Source organism: Sminthopsis crassicaudata, chromosome 2 (assembly GCF_048593235.1).
Source record: "Sminthopsis crassicaudata isolate SCR6 chromosome 2, ASM4859323v1, whole genome shotgun sequence".
NCBI lineage: Eukaryota > Metazoa > Chordata > Mammalia > Dasyuromorphia > Dasyuridae > Sminthopsis > Sminthopsis crassicaudata.
In genome coordinates, this window is record NC_133618.1 from 522,069,841 (window position 1) to 522,089,355 (window position 19,515).

General features: G+C 32.4%; 1 protein-coding gene and 1 pseudogene across 1 annotated transcript in view; both read left to right on the plus strand.

Annotated features, from left to right (window-relative positions):
• Positions 1-19,515, plus strand: part of USP8 (ubiquitin specific peptidase 8) — a 62,254-nt gene that overhangs the window by 10,613 nt on the left and 32,126 nt on the right. Inside the window, exons 2-7 of the mRNA XM_074294485.1 lie at positions 3,420-3,587; positions 5,270-5,414; positions 10,985-11,070; positions 12,422-12,578; positions 15,971-16,013; positions 17,680-17,824. Of these exons, the coding sequence (XP_074150586.1) occupies positions 3,484-3,587; positions 5,270-5,414; positions 10,985-11,070; positions 12,422-12,578; positions 15,971-16,013; positions 17,680-17,824 (680 nt within the window). The 5' untranslated portion in view covers positions 3,420-3,483. The remainder of the gene's footprint in view (positions 1-3,419; positions 3,588-5,269; positions 5,415-10,984; positions 11,071-12,421; positions 12,579-15,970; positions 16,014-17,679; positions 17,825-19,515) is intronic.
• On the plus strand, positions 9,615-10,764 carry LOC141557984 (ADP/ATP translocase 3-like; annotated as a pseudogene).

Here is a 19,515-nt window from a genome sequence, read left to right on the forward strand (position 1 = left end):
TTTTTACTTAATAATTTTTTATTATATATATATTTTTTATAATATTATCCCTTGTATTCATTTTTCCAAATTATCCCCCCCTCCCTCTATTCCCTCCCCCCATGACAGGCAATCCCATACATTTTACATGTGTTACAATATAGTCTAGATACAATACATGTGTGTGAATATCATTTTCTTGTTGCACAATAAACATTAGATTCCGAAGGTACATGCAACCTGGGCAGACAGATATTAGTGCTAACAATTTACATTCACTTCCCAGTGTTTCTTCTCTGGGTGTAGCTACCTCTGTCCATCATTGATCAACTGGAAGTGAGTTGGTTTTTCTTTATGTTGAAGATTTCCACTTCCAACAGAATGCATCCTCATACAGCATTGTTGCTGAAGTGTACAGCGATCTTCTGGTTCTGCTCATTTCACTCAGCATCAGTTGATTTAAGTCTCTCCAGGCCTCTCTGTATTCCTCCTGCTGGTCATTTCTTACAGAGCAATAATATTCCATAACCTTCATATACCATAATTTACCCAACCATTCTCCAACTGATGGACATCCATTCATCTTCCATTTTCTAGCTACTACAAAAAGAGCTGCCACAAACATTTTGGCACATATATGTCTCTTTCCGCTCTTTAGTATTTCTTTGGGATATAAGCCCAGTAGTAGCGCTGCTGGGTCAAAGGGTATGCACAGTTTGATAACTTTTTGGGCATAATTCCAGATTGCTCTCCAGAATGGCTGGATTCTTTCGCAACTCCACCAGCAATGTATTAGTGTCGCAGTTTCCCCACATCCCCTCCAACATTCATCATTATTTGTTCCTGTCATCTTAGCCAATCTGACAGGTGTGTAGTGGTATCTCAGAGTTGTCTTAATTTGCATTTCTCTGATCAATAGTGATTTGGAACACTCTTTCATGTGAGTGGATATAGTTTCAATTTCTTCCTCTGAGAATTGTCTGTTCATATCCTTTGACCATTTATCAATTGGAGAATGGTTCGGTTTCTTATAAATTAGGGTCAGTTCTCTATATATTTTGGAAATGAGACCTTTGTCAGAACCTTTGTTTTTAAAAATATTTTCCCAATTTGTTACTTCCCTTCTAATCTTGTTTGCGTTATTATTGTTTGTACAGAAACTTTTTAGTTTGATGTAATCAAAATCTTCTATTTTGTGATCAATAATGATCTCTAGTTCTCCTCTGGTCATAAATTCCTTCCTTCTCCACAAGTCTGAGAGATAGATTATCCTCTGTTCCTCTAATCTATTTATTATCTCCCTCTTTATGCCTAAATCATGGACCCATTTTGATCTTATCTTGGTATATGGTGTTAAGTGTGGATCCATATCTAATTTCTGCCATACTAATTTCCAGTTTTCCCAACAGTTTTTTCCGAATAATGAATTTTTATCCCTAATGTTGGTATCTTTGGGTTTGTCAAAGATTAGGTTGCTATATATGTACCCTTTTTTGTCCTTTGTATCTAATCTGTTCCACTGATCTACCGGTTTATTTCTTAGCCAATACCAAATGGTTTTGGTGACTGCTGCTATATAATATAGCTTTAGATCAGGTACACTTAGACCACCTTCCTCTGAGTTTTTTTTCATTAGTTCCCTTGCAATTCTCGACCTTTTATTCTTCCATATGAATTTTGTTGTTATTTTTTCTAGGTCATTGAAATAGTTTCTTGGGAGTCTGATTGGTATAGCACTAAATAAATAGATTAGTTTGGGGAGTATTGTCATCTTTATTATATTCGCTCGGCCTATCCAAGAGCACTGAATGTCTTTCCAATTATTTAAATCTGATTTTATTTTTGTGGCAAGTGTTTTGTAATTTTTCTCATATAATTCCTGACTTTTCTTTGGTAGATGGATTCCCAAATACTTTATACTCTCAACATTTGTTTGGAATGGAATTTCTCTTTGTATCTCTTGCTGTTGCATTTTGTTAGTGATATATAAAAATGCCGAGGATTTATGTGGATTTATTTTGTATCCTGCCACTTTGCTGAAATTTTGAATTATTTCTAGTAGCTTTTTAGCAGAGTCTTTGGGGTTCTCTAAGTATACCATTATGTCATCTGCAAAAAGTGATAGTTTGATTTCCTCATTTCCTACTCTAATTTCTTGAATCTCTTTCTCTGCTCTTATTGCCGAGGCTAGCGTTTCTAGTACTATATTGAATAGTAATGGTGATAGTGGGCAACCTTGTTTCACTCCTGATCTTACTGGGAAAGGTTGCAGTTTATTTCTATTGCATATTATGCTTACTGAAGGTCTTAAATATATGCTCCTGATTATTCTAAGGAATAGTCCATTTATTCCTATACTCTCAAGAGTTTTTAGTAGGAATGGATGTTGGATTTTGTCAAATGCTTTTTCTGCAAGCCCCATTTATTAACATAAAAAACAAAAATATAATAAGAGATTAGTGAGCAAGTAGATGTAAAAGATGGCCCCAGAGGCTTAGTATAGTTACTGTATAGATATAATGTGGGGGAAGGGGAGCAGTGACAGTTAATATACATTCTTTTTAAGTACTCAGTGAAAAATTTGAAAAAAAAAAATTATATATGTGGGTACACAAAAGCACAAACTTAAAAACCTAGAGGTTATATGTATTTAATCTAAAACCACAGGGCTGTAGCTGCAAACTAGAAAAAAATTTAATAATTATGGTTTAAATGTTTATATTTACATGACAGCTTTGGAAAAATTTATTAAATGTCTGCTCTTCAATAAAGAATCATAGTATTTCAAGAGTTGAAAGGGACATTAATGATATTTAGACTAGTCCATTAAGAAAAATGTTCCCTACTGAAATATGAGCTTTATTTCAGTATTTCCTGAAATCCTCCAAAGAAGAACCATTTCCTATCAAGGAAGCCCATTAGTTCTTTGGAAGAAATCGTAATCATGAGTAATATATTTAAATGGCAAAGAGAGCACATAATTTGTCAAAGAAATGAGAAAAAAAGATAGGAATACAAAAGTAGGTAGATTCAATTTTATTACAAGCTAAAAAGAATTCTTAGTCACAAAAACACTTGTGAGCCAAGTAAAAAGACAAATAAACATATTGAAAAACTTAAGGGGAGAGTAATATTATTGATGAATCTTGATATCCAAACTCTTTAAAAAATAATAACATTTTGATATTGAATCCATCATCAAAGAAGAAAAACAAGCAGATTTGCCAGAAAATTTGTTTTAACATCTGTAATAAATAATTTGATGACACTTATTACCAAATACCCCTCAAATTACCAACAATAACTAAGAATAACCAAATTGTGTACATTTACATGTAAATTCAAATATACATTTTAGAAATTTTATTCATTTTGGTACTTGGTTGAATTATTTTAATTGTGGATATAGTTGGTATTCTAAAAAAATTTTTTTGTTTCAGAAAAGAGCTGCTTTTAAAGACATTCCACCTTATTGTGAAAGGGTGAAAGTAAATACTGTTCACCATGCCTGCTGTGGCTTCGGTCCCTAAAGAGCTCTACCTTGGTTCCTCATTGAAAGAACTTAATAAGAAGACAGAAGTTAAAGCAGAGAAAATAAGTACTAAGAAGTATGTATATTTTAAAATTCTTTATTTGATATTAATTCCCTTAAAACAAGTTCATATTTTCATATTGTTAAGGATATACTTCACCTAAAATTAATTTGAATCAGACATTACATAAATGGAGTAAGACATGAAAGAGGTTATGATTTATTATTGTATATTTGACTTCCTGCTACCATCTGATAGCTGTCTCTGCGCATCTGAAAAGCTTTCTTTCCATCTAGACGTGTGGAAGCATCAGTAAGTTAAGTTTCAGTTCATTACATAAGAGAACTTCCCAGCAATTAGAGTTGTTCAAAAATGGAATGGATTCACCTTGAAAAATAGCTTCCTATGGCTTAAAATATTCAAATAGGGACTGGACTCTGTCAAGTGCTTTTAAGAGTATTGCTTTTTGTGGAGAGAGTTCAAATAAATGCCCTTTTCCAAATTAATGATTCTATGACTTTTTTCCTATTAAGACTTGTTTGAATATTCTAAATTAAAAAATAAATAAATAAATAAACAGTTCTTATAGTAATTCCCCCTCCCCCTAAACATTCATCCTATAATAGCTTACACTCTTAATATGATTAACAAGTATATCCTACATCAAATTGATTGCACATAATTACACCCTGAGGCAAAACAGTATTTGATTTGGCAAGCCACTTGATGTATACCTTGGATAATTGGTTAAATTATAGAATAATTTCATGATGTGAAGATGGGGTTTGTTTCTTTTGTATTACTGATGCCAAAGTTGGCTGAAATCCCTTCTAATAAATTGCATAAAAAAATGCTTACTATTGATGACATTTTGTTGAAATGAATCACATTTTTAGAAATCACTTCCTTAACTCCAATTGTAAAAGCTTTAAAATAGGGCTCGACTATGTGACATTCTAGATAATTCATAACTGGAAAAAAAATCATAATTCAAACACAAAGACAGGGATGGCATGCTTCTTTCCTTCCCCTTTCCCAATACTATTCTTCTTCCTAACTTCTGAATTATCTTTTGGTATCTGGCTTAGTGATAAGAATAGATTTTGTTTAGAAGTTTTGATGACTGTCAGTGGGGAAAGACTTAAGAAGAACTGAAAGATACTTTTACTTAAAGGAGTTTTGCTTTCTTTTTATGTGAAAAAAGTACATATAATCAATTTATTTATTTATTTATTTGCAGGCTGTCACCCTCACCAAGATAGGGAATAAAGAAAATAGTTCTGGAGAATGATTCATCGTATAGAATTTTGTTTTTTGTTTTGTGTTTTGTTTGGATTTTTTTTTTTTTTCTGAGACAGTTGGAGTTAAGTGAGTTGCTCAGGGTCACACAGCCAGGACTTGTTAAGTGTCTGAGACTAGATTTGAACTCAGATCCTCCTGACTTCAGGGATGGTGTTCTATACACTGCACCACCTAGCTGCCCCTAGAATTTGTTTTTAATCAGATTATATAAATACTTTATGATGAACTGTTTTCTAGGATGTAGAAATAATTTTGTTTCCATTAAGTGAATAAACATTTTTTACTTATAGAAGCAAGTTACATTTCTATTTACTCTGTGTTCAGATTTTAAGTTCTAAACTAGTAGAACCCCAAATAATGAAGTTTTTCTATATTAATATAGCTCTGAATTTTACTTGCCAATTGTTTTAATGCCACTGGCAGTGTCAGCTTAATTATTTATTCTCTAATTGAAGTTATGTGCAGAGTGCCCTGAAGATCTTCAGGACAGCAGAAGAAAGCAGATTGGATCGTGATGAGGAAAAAGCCTATGTACTGTATATGAAATATGTGTCTGTTTATAATCTTATCAAAAAAAGACCTGATTTCAAGCAGCAGCAGGTATGTCATTTTTTTTTTTTTCTGTTTTCTCTGATCATCAGTTTTTATTAATAAGGGCTATCAGATGTCTGTAACTGGCTATTTATTTTTGAGCACATGTACTGTATAATTTCAGACTCATAGTGTCTGTTCAGTGAACATAAATTCAATAAATATGTAAGATTGGAGAAGGCAGTTAACTTGTCAATTTAATTTCATTATTTGTAAAAATGTTGCTTTGGTTTAATCCCACAATAGATTATGGACTTTTTCTTCTTTTGTTACTTTTTGAATGAAATTGTAGCTTTTATGGGAGGAATTCATATTTTTTCTCAAGTATATGAGAAGTGTATATGTCATTGCTTTCATGAAGTCCACATTTAATCATAGGAGAATTAGATGTTTGTTATTTATTGCCCACATTATGTTGAAACCATTCCAAAGATAAATTTACTGAATTACTATTTCTAGTTGATTTTTGTTGTACAAAATATATTCTTTGCCCCTTATAGTATCTGGTACATTAGTGCTTAATACATGTGTTGATTGATTCAGTGGCTTTCTTCTGAGAGACTGGAACTATTCCTTTGTTATTTTGATAAAGTAGATAAAGAAGAAAAAAAGCACACTAAATAAAGTGATGGAAAAGTATATAGTTGAGCTGAAACTAGATTGGTCAATTGAAAGTACAAAGAAAAACAGAATAAAATAAGGAAATAGGAAGCACGGTGGAGAAACCTCATTAGAATGGAGATTATTGCATTGAGAGGAAGATTTACTATTGTCTATTTAGATTTTTTTTTTTTTAATGAAACCACAAACATGCATTAATTATTTTGTGCCAAGCGCTGTTGTAGATATTGGAGTTGGAGACAAAAATAAAAATCCCCATCACTATTTAGATTTATAGATTACTGTTTTGATAAGGAAGCCATTTGAAATCCAATATTGAAATGATTATATTCCTTTTTGTAACATCTAGTTGATTTGGTTAAAAGACTTAAAGAAATAACATAAACTTTTCTTCCTTCAAATATCCTTGTTTGCATAGAACATTGAAATATTGTGATTTATTTTAATTGCTCATTAAGGTAACTATTTTGTTATCATTTCATGGCTATGAATCTTGTAGATTTTTCTTTTTGATTAAAATTACCTCAAATTTGTACTAATATAAGCTAAATATTACACTACAGTTTTCTAGAAGATTCATTTTCAGTTAGTGCATGCCAATTTTGAAATGGTCCAACTAGCTTGTATTAGGAGAGGTACTATCTAAGTTCCCATTTGCAGATGAGTAAAGGATTTCTGCCCAGATTCAAACAAGTTTTTATAGTCTCCATATTCATGATTTTATAATATATATTAATATGAAATTAACTTAACAGAAAAGATTTGCTTCTATAATTTTTTCTTCCCTCCCCCCTCCATTAAAAAAAAAAAAAAAAAGATTTGGAGCATTTGCAGTATTTCCCAATAGTTTTACCTATCCTAGGAGACTGTGGAACTGAAAAGCAAGTATAATATTGCTAGTTTAGAAATTTGGTTTTGAGACTGTCTTGTTCAGTGATCCTGAGCACTTCTGAGGAACTGAGCATCATTTTCCTTTTCTGTATAATTCAGATGATATAGTGCTTATCACATAATAATATTGTGAGATAAGGACTTTGTAAACCTGGAAAGCACTCATTATTGTTATGGCTTTTATGAATAGGCTAACTCCTACTTTTTGAAGGGTTTTTATATTGTTTTCCTTTGTTCTTCCCAGAGTGCTCTTTTTTCTTTTCCTAAAGCATAGCTTTGCCAGGAAACATATTGGCATAATAAAAATATATACCTCTTTGTATTTCTGTTGGTCTTTTCTTTAAATAAATAGAGAATAGGAGTATGATCTGATCTATCCAGTAACATAGATAAACTGTAACTACTTTCATGGAGAATAAAGTTTGGCTAACGTGTTAATTTTGGCTATTGAAAAGGAAAAGAGTATAAATTATGTTTTTATAAATTGATGAAGTATTTATGCCAACTCCATTATTAATTGATTTACTGTCATTTGTCTTACATTTTGTTGGAGAAAAACAAATGTGTTTGTATATCTATGAAATATAAATCTCAGACTAGTAAAGTTTTGATTAAATTGCAGAATAAAATGAGCATGTTCTTATCTGTAAAAATTTTAGTGGATGGGGTAGAGAAGCTATTTGGAGTAGGAAGATTATTAGGAGAGTAGCATAGACTTAATCTGAGTAGACATTGAGAATATTGATGAGATATGTATTAATGTTAGTGCCACTCTTAAAAACTTTATTAAAAACTTGAAAATATTTCTTTTTTTTTTTTTTTTTAATTTTTTTTATTATATATATATTTTATAATATTATCCCTTGTATTCATTTTTCCAAATTACCCCCCCCTCCCTTATTCCCTCCCCCCGACGACAGGCAATACCATACATTTTACATGTGTTACAATATAGTCTAAGTACAATACATGTGTGTGAATATCATTTTCTTGTTGCACAATAAACATTAGAATCCGAAGGTACATGCAACCTGGGCAGACAGATATTAGTGCTAACAATTTACATTCACTTCCCAGTGTTTCTTCTCTGGGTGTAGCTACCTCTGTCCATCATTGATCAACTGGAAGTGAGTTGGTTTTTCTTTATGTTGAAGATTTCCACTTCCAACAGAATGCATCCTCATACAGCATTGTTGCTGAAGTGTACAGCGATCTTCTGGTTCTGCTCATTTCACTCAGCATCAGTTGATTTAAGTCTCTCCAGGCCTCTCTGTATTCCTCCTGCTGGTCATTTCTTACAGAGCAATAATATTCCATAACCTTCATATACCATAATTTACCCAACCATTCTCCAACTGATGGACATCCATTCATCTTCCAGTTTCTAGCTACAACAAAAAGAGCTGCTACAAACATTTTGGCACATATATGTCTCTTTCCGCTCTTTAGTATTTCTTTGGGATATAATCCCAGTAGTAGCGCTGCTGGGTCAAAGGGTATGCACAGTTTGATAACTTTTTGGGCATAATTCCAGATTGCTCTCCAGAATGGCTGGATTCTTTCACAACTCCACCAGCAATGTATTAGTGTCCCAATTTCCCCACATCCCCTCCAACATTTGTCATTATTTGTTCCTGTCATCTTAGCCAATCTGACAGGTGTGTAGTGGTAAAAAACTTGAAAATATTTCAAAACCTTTACTAAAAAAATTCTTTATTAAATACTCATTTGAAAGCTAATTTAAAATCAATTAAATTTTCTATTACTAATTTACAGCTGGTATGTAGTTATATAGAGGAAAAACTTTTCACAGCAAGTCTAAATTAGTTGTTTTCACAGCTAGATTTTCTTATTTGCATATAAGTACTTTTCTGAATATGTCTATAACATGTAGAAACAACTTTATTTTTCTTAAATCCTTACTTGAATCAAATAAACTAATAGTTCTCATAATTTTTATATTGTTACAGAAATCTTACACTGAAAAGGATTTTTAAAACAAATTTAATATTAATTTTCCTTCATGAAGGATTGAATCTTATGTCAGCAAACAATTTTTTTGCCTGTTTTATTAGCTCAGCATCTTATATAACCATTAATAAAAGAGAAATCAAACATGATTTATTCTTAGGATAGATCCAAAAGCTCTCTCAGAGTGTAAAACAATTGAACATTTGCCCCTTTTTAACTCAGGAAGATTGCCTCATGAGCAGTTGAGATCGGTATTTTTTGAATTCTAGGCATTTGATTAAATTATTCAATCAGTGTTTATTGGATACCTGCCATTAATTTAATAAGTATTATAAGTGCCTACTATGTGCCAGGCTGTTATGTTCCTATTATGCCTATATTGTTGTGTATTTATTATGAACAAAGCAGTGTGTGTGTTCTTTCCAGGTATATTGAGAAGCTGTTATAGTTGTTGTAGATTAAATATACTTTGGCCACATCCAACTCTTCAGTTCTCCATATAAAATTATTCATAATCACTCAGGTTCTATTAAATGTCCTATTCTTGTAGTTACTTTTTAAAACAAATTTTAATTGTATATTTTCACCCAGTTACATGTAAAGAAAATGTTTAGCATTCACTTTTACAGGTTTTTGAGTTCCAAATTTTTCCCCCTCTCCTTACCTTCCTCTCTTCAAAAGATGGTAAGTTACTTTTTTCGTGCCGTTGTGCTCATCAAGAAAAGAGGAATCAACAGCTTTTTATTCTCTTAGGTAAATTCAACAATTATTTAAGAGAAATATCTTGTGATTAAAAAATTCATAAAAAACCTTTGGTTTGAGCTGTAGCAAGGGGCTGTGCAGGCAGCCCCTCTATAACCATAATGGAACAGGCCATCTCCTTCCCCAAGGACTTCTTGGTCATTGGTATTGCTGCTGCTATCTCTAAGACTGCAGTAGTCCTAATCAAGAGAGTCAAGCTACTATTGCAAATACAGCATGCAAGTAAGCAGATTGCTGCAGATGAGCAGTACAGGGGCACAATGAATTGTATAGTCCAAATTCCAAAGGAAGAAAAGGTGCTTTCCTTCTGGTGGAATAACTTTAGCAAATGTCATCAGCTATTTCACCACTCAGGCCCTTAACTTGACAAGCACACACAATTCAGAGGTATTTTAATGGCAGTCTTACTCTGGTGGTGCTACTGGAACTACTTCTCTCTGCATCTACCCCTTGGATTTTGCAAGACCCCATTTGGCAGCTGATGACAATCTGGCACTGAGAGAATTCAAAGGCCTGGGAGACTGCCTTGTAAAAATCACCAAGTCTGATGGAACTCGTGGCTTGTATCAAGGTTTCAGTGTCTCAATTCAGGGTATCATTATCTCTAGAGCAGCCTATTTTGGGATACAGAAAAAAGGTATACTCCCAGATCACAAGAACAGAATTGCACAAATAGTGACTGTTGTAGCAGATGTGCTCTCCTATCTTTTTGATACAGTAAGGTGGTGAATGATGATGTAGTCTGGGTGAAAAGGAGTTGATAGCATGTACATTGGGACAATTGACTGTTGGAGGTAGATAGCTAAAGGTGAAAGTAGTAAAACTTTCTTTAAGAATTCCTACTCCAGTTTTCTTAGAGCCATGGCTGCAGTTTTCTTGCTTGTCCTGTGTGATGAATTAAAGTCATCTAAATACATCCTAACTAAAACCAGTGAATATAGATCATGTAGAATACTTAATCATATTTATCATTTTGGGGATATAATATAAACAAAATACTAAAAGAAAATATAATTAGCATTTTCACAGATAATACAAAGTTATAAAAGGCATCTTCAAAAAAAAAAGGTTTAGTGTTCATTATTTAAAGGATTTTTTTTACTCATAGGAAGAGATGAAGGAGTTATCTTTGAAACATTTTAAATAAAATATTTTAAGTTTGAATTAATGTAGCTTATACATTAAGAAAGTATCTTTTTCATTTAGTCATAAGACTATGATCATAATGTAGTTTAGTTGTTGGTTTTTTTCATTTTTGTAGTGCTTTTAGATTATTCTGTTAGGATATCATTGGCCAGAGCTAATATTATAGAGTTGTTTTTCTACAATTTTAGGAATACTTTCATTCAATGCTTGGACCTGGGAACATCAAAAAAGCTATTGAAGAAGCTGAAAGACTCTCTGAAAGCCTTAAACTCAGGTATATGTATTATGAAATCCATAAAAGAGAGCATCTAAAATAGTAGGAAATAATATTTAGAATTTATCTCATTTACCTTTTACCTTAAATATAAAATCTTCAGCATTTAGAAATAATTTATGATGTTCGAAAATCCGTATCTGTGCTCCACTTTAATTCTGCTCTGTTCTGTTACATCTGTGCTGTCATTTAGGGATTTTTATTGAAATTAAAACCATGCTGTGATTGAGAAATGGCGAATTATAAGATTAATTCAAATTGGTGTTGGTTCCATTTAGTTATTGTTTTAAAGAATTCATATGAGTTAGCACTGCTTCAGCAAGGATAACCACTGAAAAATAGGAAACTACTAACATTTGTCCTCATTTCCTCTCTACCTTCCCAGATCTTCTGTGTCTTTGGGTGTAGCCTCTGGATTAAAATGCAAAATGGTCAGCCCCAAAGTCAGAGGTTCCCTCTCATCTAAGATGGGTGGTGGAAGGCATGATGGGACAGGCTTGAATTCACAAACTTAGTTCATTTCTGATCCTGGCTAAGTCATTTCATCTTTCTGGTCTCAGATTTTCATTTGAACATGTGCAAGCTGGCTTTGATGGTCATTTGGCTGAGTTGTTATCTTAATGCATCTTGATTATTTCTTTTTACTCCCCTTTTTCAACTCTACTTTCCACTCGGACAGGGTTACTTCTTGTTCCATTTCCTGCTTCTTGCCTTTGCTTAAGCTAGGAGTGTACTCATTCTTTAATCTCCGGCACTTAGAATCCTTAGATTATTTGAGATCTTAGTTTAGACCTCTCCTAATGCTTGAGCTCTTTTCTCCCTCATTCTTTTGCTTTTACTATTTATGTATCTGTTGCAGTCTTCAGTACAATGTAAATTCCTAAGGGCAAAGAGTGTTTAAGTTATCCCTTTCTTGTATAGTACCTTATTTTAAAATTTGGATTATTTGGTCATAGGCTATGTTTATGGTATTTTGGTATTTTATAATACAATATGCACATTTTATGCATTTCTGAGTTTCTAAACCTTTTTTGTATTGTCTGGTAGACTTCATGTCATCTGTGGTTTCCACAAAACTCCTCCCAAATTTCCTTTTAATTTCTTATACCAACCCCCAAGATATCAAAACTACAATGGGGAAAATCATGATGTGGAAGGGAAATTGGAATTTAAGCCTCTATCTTCCATTTCTTCAAGAAAAGTTTGTGGCTTGGAACAATATTGTCAGAAAGTGCATGTGATTTAAACTGGAGAAAGAGGATGCAACACACATCTTTTTCAAGAACACTATACATCTTTTAATACTATGATTGTATTATAAACAGATCATTTGTTTTCATTTTTCAATTAGATATGAGGAAGCTGAAGTTCGGAAAAAACTTGAAGAAAAGGACAGGAGAGAGGAACAGCAGCTGCAGCAAAAGAAGGAAGTGGGACAAGAGGATGGAAGAGTCTCAGCTAAGAGCTCTTTAGAAAACTTGTTAGACTCCAAAGATAAAACCAAAAAGGTATTAAAGGGGAACGTAGGAATCCATGACTTCTGAGGTTCCTTCTGCCTCTAGTCCTTTGATCTTGTGATCCTAACTGGGAATTATGGTGCTGGGCAAGGATGGGATATAAGCATGTGCCAGAGGGCTGAAGGGTCTGGTCTTTTGTTGTTTTTTGAACTGTTGGTTTGAACAGTTCCTTAAGTCATTTATTTCTTTGGTAACATTTAAAGATCATATATTTGGGGAGGTTGTTAAGTGCTGGAAGGATCCATGACCTTGTCATTAAGAATCCTTCCTTTATTTAGATTGCAGTTCATCTGTGCATTTGTGCTTCTATCATTCACTGCAGCCAAAAATCACAATGAACTTAATGGGAATATCTTCCCAACTTAGGCTGGGCTTCAAATGAGGCATAGTTCATTGCTGGCTTATATTTGAGGCCTTTTCAGTTTGGTAAGACCTGATATAATGCAGCTTTGTAGTAATATTTTAGGTAAGGATTTTTGTAGAAACTTGAGTTAAATATTCTAGTTTTGACTAGGTTATGATGTTGCTACCATGTTTTAATATTAATATATAGAAAATAGGAGATTCTATTATTTATTAGTTAAGTTGATGTGGAAAGATAACTATATTTTTAGCTCTAATTTTTTTTTTTTTGAGTACTTTGAGAACTTTGGCAAGTTACATAAAACTAATCTTGCTGCTTCTTTCTCATCTGCCTCTGTACCTAACCACTATCTCCTCTTAACACTCAGTGATATATTCTAGTATTGGAGGTATTATGTTTTAAGCCACCAACTACCTCTTTAAAATCTTAACTGTCTAGTTTCCATAGAAAACTACTCTTGGAAAGGTTACTCTCTTATGATTCTCTTGTACTATCAAAGTTGAAAGCCATTTGTCTTTTCAGCATTCTCCACTTTTTCCTTATGCCTTTAACCCAGCTATTCATTTTTTCTCTTAAGCCTCAGATTTCAAGGCTGTATTCCTTTGTCTCCTTTCTCATCAGGCATCCTTATAGTATCTCTTTATAGTATCTCATTGACTCATTTCAAAGAGATATCACTTACTTGTACCTATTTTTCTTTCTTCACACCAGGACCCTAGGTTAGATTATCTACTTCTTTTTCATGTACTTACTAGAGTGCTAAGCATTCTATATGTGCAAATAAGTACTTGTTAAGTATCATCAAAAAATAGTATTTGACCTTTGTGTGAATTTTTTTTTTCCTACTAGAAACTTCCAATCCAAGTTGAATAGTCGTGTCCTCATTTGGGAATTCAGCTAGGTGGCCCAGGTGAATAGGATATTGGACCTGGTATCAGGAAAATTTGAATTCTAATCCAACCTTGGATCACTAGCTGTGTGACCCTGGGCACTTATTTCTGCCTCAGTGTCCTCATATATAAAATGAGCTGGAAAAGGAAATGGCAAGTTATTCTAGTATCTTTGCCAAGAAAAATCCAAACAACATCAGGAAGAGTTTGATATGTGTACTCTGTGTACTCGTTTGGGGCTGTCTTTGCTTTATTTGGGAGTTAATGAAGTCAAATGAACAGCCATGAATAAATAAAAGAAAGAAAAATCATTTATTATGTGCTTGTTTTGTGCCAGGGGCTATTATAAGTATTTGGGATATAAATAGAAACAAGATAATTCCTGACCTCAAGGAGCTAACATTCCAGTAGGAGAAGACATAAGGAGAGCAGCCAACGAGAGAAATCAGACAGTCTGATTGAATAATGATTGGCATCATAGGGCCTTTGACATGTCTTTATCATAAATAGTAAAGTAGATGTGATTAATGTTTTTAGAGCTTGAGTGAAAGTGAGGAGACAAGGATTGGTATTAACAACAGCAAGGCATTAGAGATGGCCAGGAAAATGATCTATGAGTTTCTTTTCCTTAGGAAAAAAATTGTATTTTTTATTCAACAATAATTGATTCAGGAGTTTGAAAATTTTAAATCAAGAACTTTTAGTCATGTTACCATTTTAATTACATTAAATTACACTTAATTGGAGCTGAGTACTTGTTTGTTTGTTTTGTTTTGTTTTGTTTCTGAGGCTGAGGTTAAGTGACTTGCCCAGGGTCACACAGCTAGGAAGTGTTAAGTGTCTGAGACCAAATTTGAACTCGGGTCCTCCTGAATTCAAGGCTGGAGCTCTATCCACTGCACCTGAGTATTTGTTTTTCAAATATTTTTGTTAGCTTTATACAAGATTTTTATTGGCTTTGATTTTGATTTGCCAGACAAAATGTTGTTGTCGAAAGTAAAGAGCATTGGCTTTTTGTTCAAACCCTGACTTTTATTATAAATATAACTAATCTTGGGCAAAGAACTTGACTGAGCTTCAGTTTCTTCATCTGCAAAGTATGGAGACTGAGCTAGATGTCTTGTGAAATCTGAATCTGTGATCCTAATATATTCAAGGTCAGATTGGTTGGATAATTATGCATATTTTAATTTCTTAATTTTATTTGTCATGTAATGCACAGACCAATATTTTAAAAGCATAATATAAATTAGATAGTATTTTTGTCATAGTATCCTATGAATATAATACTGTACTATTTAGAAAACACAAATTAGGTAAAATTTTACGGAGTCACATTTCTGGAGAGGGAAAAGAACAGAGAGTTCTCTTTTTAATTCTACACTATGCTTCAACTCACCATCCTTTTAGCTCTCTGTAACTCTTCCCTGAATACTCACCACTTCCTACATGTTGTTTTTCCATATTAAAACATCAGGTCAGGGTTTGTTTCATTCACTTTGTGCTTCTGTCTTCAATGCTGAGTTCTCTAAGTCTTATACATAATATACATTTAGTAAGTGCCTTCCCTTTTATTCATTAATTCTTTCAAATTTTATTTAAATATTTTACTTTTGATTATTTTTCTTATAATTTAAGCCAAACATCTATAGACATGAGTGTAATGACAGTTTTGTTTGTTGTTTTATTATACCAAGAATATCTGTTTCTAAATGAGTACAGCATTATAAATTATTGTCTTTTTTTAATACTACTATAGAACATTTGAAAATTTCTGGAGAAAAAGAAAAGATATCAAATTGTTCTGTTCTGTGGTGCTTGGTTTTTAATTGTTATTATTTAAATGTGGAGTTTGAAGGCAGTTCATATTTTGGTACTGTCTCTTGATACCTAATGGACATTGGACAGCTCATTTAATTTCACTGGGATTGGGTTTCCACACCTGTTAAAAGGAGGGGTTGGACTAGATGACTTCTAAGATATCTTTCAGCCTTCAATCCCTAATCCTCTAAGTAGTTCTGTTCTTTCAGTATTTTTTAACATTCATGTAATTTTGTATCATTTTAAATTTTGCTGAAGTATGAAACTTGAATTTCATAAATAAAAATCTTTCTGTTTTTATGAAATAGATTAATGGTGAAAAGAAGGAAAAGAATGAGAAAGCAAAGAAAGGTAAGTATTTAACAGCAACATTGAGCAATGATCAAGTATGATAAACTTACCTTTTTTCAACAATACAGTGATCCAAGACTCATGATGGGAAATGCTATCAACATCCAGAGAAAGATCTGTGGTGTCCGAATGCAAATACATATTATTTTCACCTTTTTTTTTTTTTTTTTTTTTTTTTTTGTCTTTTCATTTTCATGGTTTTTCCTTTTTATTCTGATTCTTTCACTGCATGACTCTTGTAGAAATATATTTAACATAATTGTACATGTATCACATATCAATTTGCTTTCTGTCTTAGGGAGAGGGAAAGGGAGGGAGGGGGAGAAATTAAGAATTCAAATAATTACAAAAATGAACTTTGAAAACTCTGTTTAAATATATTAAAAAGGGGAAAGAAAGATAAGTATTTGCAGCAACAGTTAGCTAGATTTGTGAATCTTTGTGTGTTTGAGATTTGTTTTTCTCCTTTTCCATGTTGAGATTCTTCTATTAAGAAAAACCAGCATTAAAAAAAACCCTTTAGGTTTAGAATACTCAGTTTTTTAAACATCCTTTTTTTTTTCTCCAGAAATTTTGAAATTTTAATAGACACAATTAGTGTTAGACTTAAGATTAAGATTAGTTTAAAACTTTGTTCAGATATTCGCTGTATAACCATGGATAAGTCACTTAATTTCTTTTAGTCTCAGTTTCCTTATCTATGAAGTTTGAATATATGGGGGGGGGGTGATTTTCTGAGATACATGCTTCTTTAAAAAAAATAATAATAAATAAAAACTAATAAAACAGCTGAGCTTACTTAGTAAATAGTTGTGGGTTTTTTGAGGATTATTGTGAAACAATTTTTAAATTAAGTGAATGTGATGCAGTTAGATATTTACCTCTTTATTCCTGCATTGCTATCAATTTATTATAAATAAAGTTTAATAAACTATTACTTATGAGATTGTTCTTTGGAAACTAACTGCTTTAGTTAAGTCAAAGTTAACAAAATATTCAGTTCAATCTTTAACCAAAAACTCTAAAGGAATAATTATGGGTATTTTATTATTTTTGTGGGACTAACCTTCTTAGCTTGCTGCCAAATTAATTCTTCAGTTTTTAACTGTTTTTCTTCTAGAAGCAGGAAGGAAAAAAAAAAGGAATAATTAGATAAAACAATAGAAGGCAGATTGTCTTCTCTAACCTTTTCATATTCTTTCTTCCTCCCAGTTTCTTTTCAGTCTCATGAAGTTTTCCCAGTGTTTTAAGTTAGAGTTAAAAAGCCTTCCTCTTTTTTAGACTGAGTACCATGTTAGTTGTTTCATATGGTATATCCTTAGTTAGGTAACCAATTGTCAATTGAGTTTCCGTGATGATATTTAGAAACCCTGACATTTATAAAACTTTCTCATTAAAAAAGTTTTTCAGAAACTGTTTGATAAAGAGAATTTGCATGTTAACAAGATTTTTGAATAAAGACAAATTGATTTATCCAAAACTGAAAAACATATAGTATACAGCATAAAGTATATGTTGCACAGACCATAGTTAGTGATGTTATCCTTAACCTAATATGCATAAGACAGGATGTAGAACTTGTCCAGGAAAAGTTCATGTTTCATCTGTTTGGTAATATGTAAATATCATCTGTTTGTTTATCATGATTCTATCTTTCTATTCCAAGGTGCAATCACAGCTGAGGAATTGTTCACAATGATGACAGATAAAAACATCAGTTTGATTATAATGGATGCTCGAAGTATACAAGATTATCAAGATTCCTGTATTATTAATTCGCTAAGTGTTCCTGAAGAGGCCATCAATCCAGGGTAGGCTATTTAGTAGACTATTCTTAGTGGACTGTGAAAATAGTAATGTTACTCTATAGTATTATCTGGGTTAAATCCTCTTTTAGTCTTTTTCATTGCCCTTTCTCATGATACAAAGCTTCTTCCCAGATGCTGCGAATGTTATATTGTCATATTGCCCAAAAGCTAGTTATAATTATTGGTGGTGGATACACATAGGCAGTAGGTAAGTTTCTCCTTTGACTTGTTATGCTCCCTTTTTCTGCAGGCACTTGAGGCTTGTTGTGAACTTATAAGGGGCAGCCCTTATATATTTCTTGTATCTCTGTAAGGCCTGCTAATTGATTTATTCTATTATTATCTGCATTTAGTTTAAAGAAGGGTACTTTATATATATATTTCAAAGTCTCCTGTATAGTTGTGCAAGAAAGAATATAGGGTAGGATAATAGAAAGAAAACTAGATTAAAAGTCAGAAATCTTAGCTTCTGATCTCCATATTACCACTAATATTTAGCTCCCTTGAGACTGAGTCCTTAGTTGTAAAATAAGGGTTTTGGTCTAGATAATCTCTTAAATTCCCTTCCAGTACTATCATTTTGTTACCGTATAAGTGCTTAGCAACATTCTTCTTGTAATCCAACCCATTCTTTTGTCTTGCATCCCACTTTATATTTAAATTAACTGATATTTTCTAATCTGAATATCTGGAGGATATTTGGACTTTTTGTAAAAAATTAACTCTTTTTCTATCATCTTGAATTATTTCTTGAACTTACCATTTTACTAAAATTTTTACTTACAACAAAAACTTTCACAACTCTACTCAACTACCTAGTGTCTGCAAATATTTTGCAAATATCCCATTAGTAACCAAAGTTCTAGGTAGCTCAGATTTAGTCTTCTTGTTATCCATTTTCATCAGCCATCCCTACCTGTCTCCTGATAGAGACAACAAATATAGAACGCATACTAAGAATTTAGGCTGCCAGAAAAACTTTCTTTTCTGGTGTTGACTATTCTGTCTCTGGGGACCATAAATTTCATATTTGAACTGTATAATGATTTTTTTCTTGATGTATTTTGTTTTTAATATCACCTTTATTTTTTTCCTTTTTTAGTTTAGTTTTTTTATTTGGATTTTAACATCCAAAAAATGTATACAAAGTAGAACCCAAAAAAAAGGTTTAAATATGAAATGGTGAATCTCTATTCCATACCTCTTGATTTTGTAAAAGTATGTAATAAATTGAACGTGTTTCTTAGTTGTACTGTTTGTGCTTCATTCTGATCCTCCTTTTTTCTTTTATGTACTTTGAAAGAGTTGCCTTCTCCATCCCCACCCCCTATTATCCTTAAAAACAGGGGAAAAAATCCTTCTAACAAATAAGCATAGTCAAGCAAAATAAACTAGTTCCTTGGCCATATCCAAAAATATGTTTTCTTTCACAACTTGATTCAACTCTGTCAGGAGAATGGGTAACATGCTTTGTTATATGTCCTCTGAAGAGATAGTTGATCTTTGATTCTATCAGAACTCTTAAATTTTTCAAAATTGTTTTTCTTTATGTTGTTGTGTCATTGTGCATATAAACTTTGTTCTGCTTACTTCGTTGTGTATCAGTTCCTGCTTCCCCAGTATTCTTTAAAATTGTCTCTCATCATTTTTTACAATACAAATAATATTTCATTACCTTTATTTGCCAATTTGAT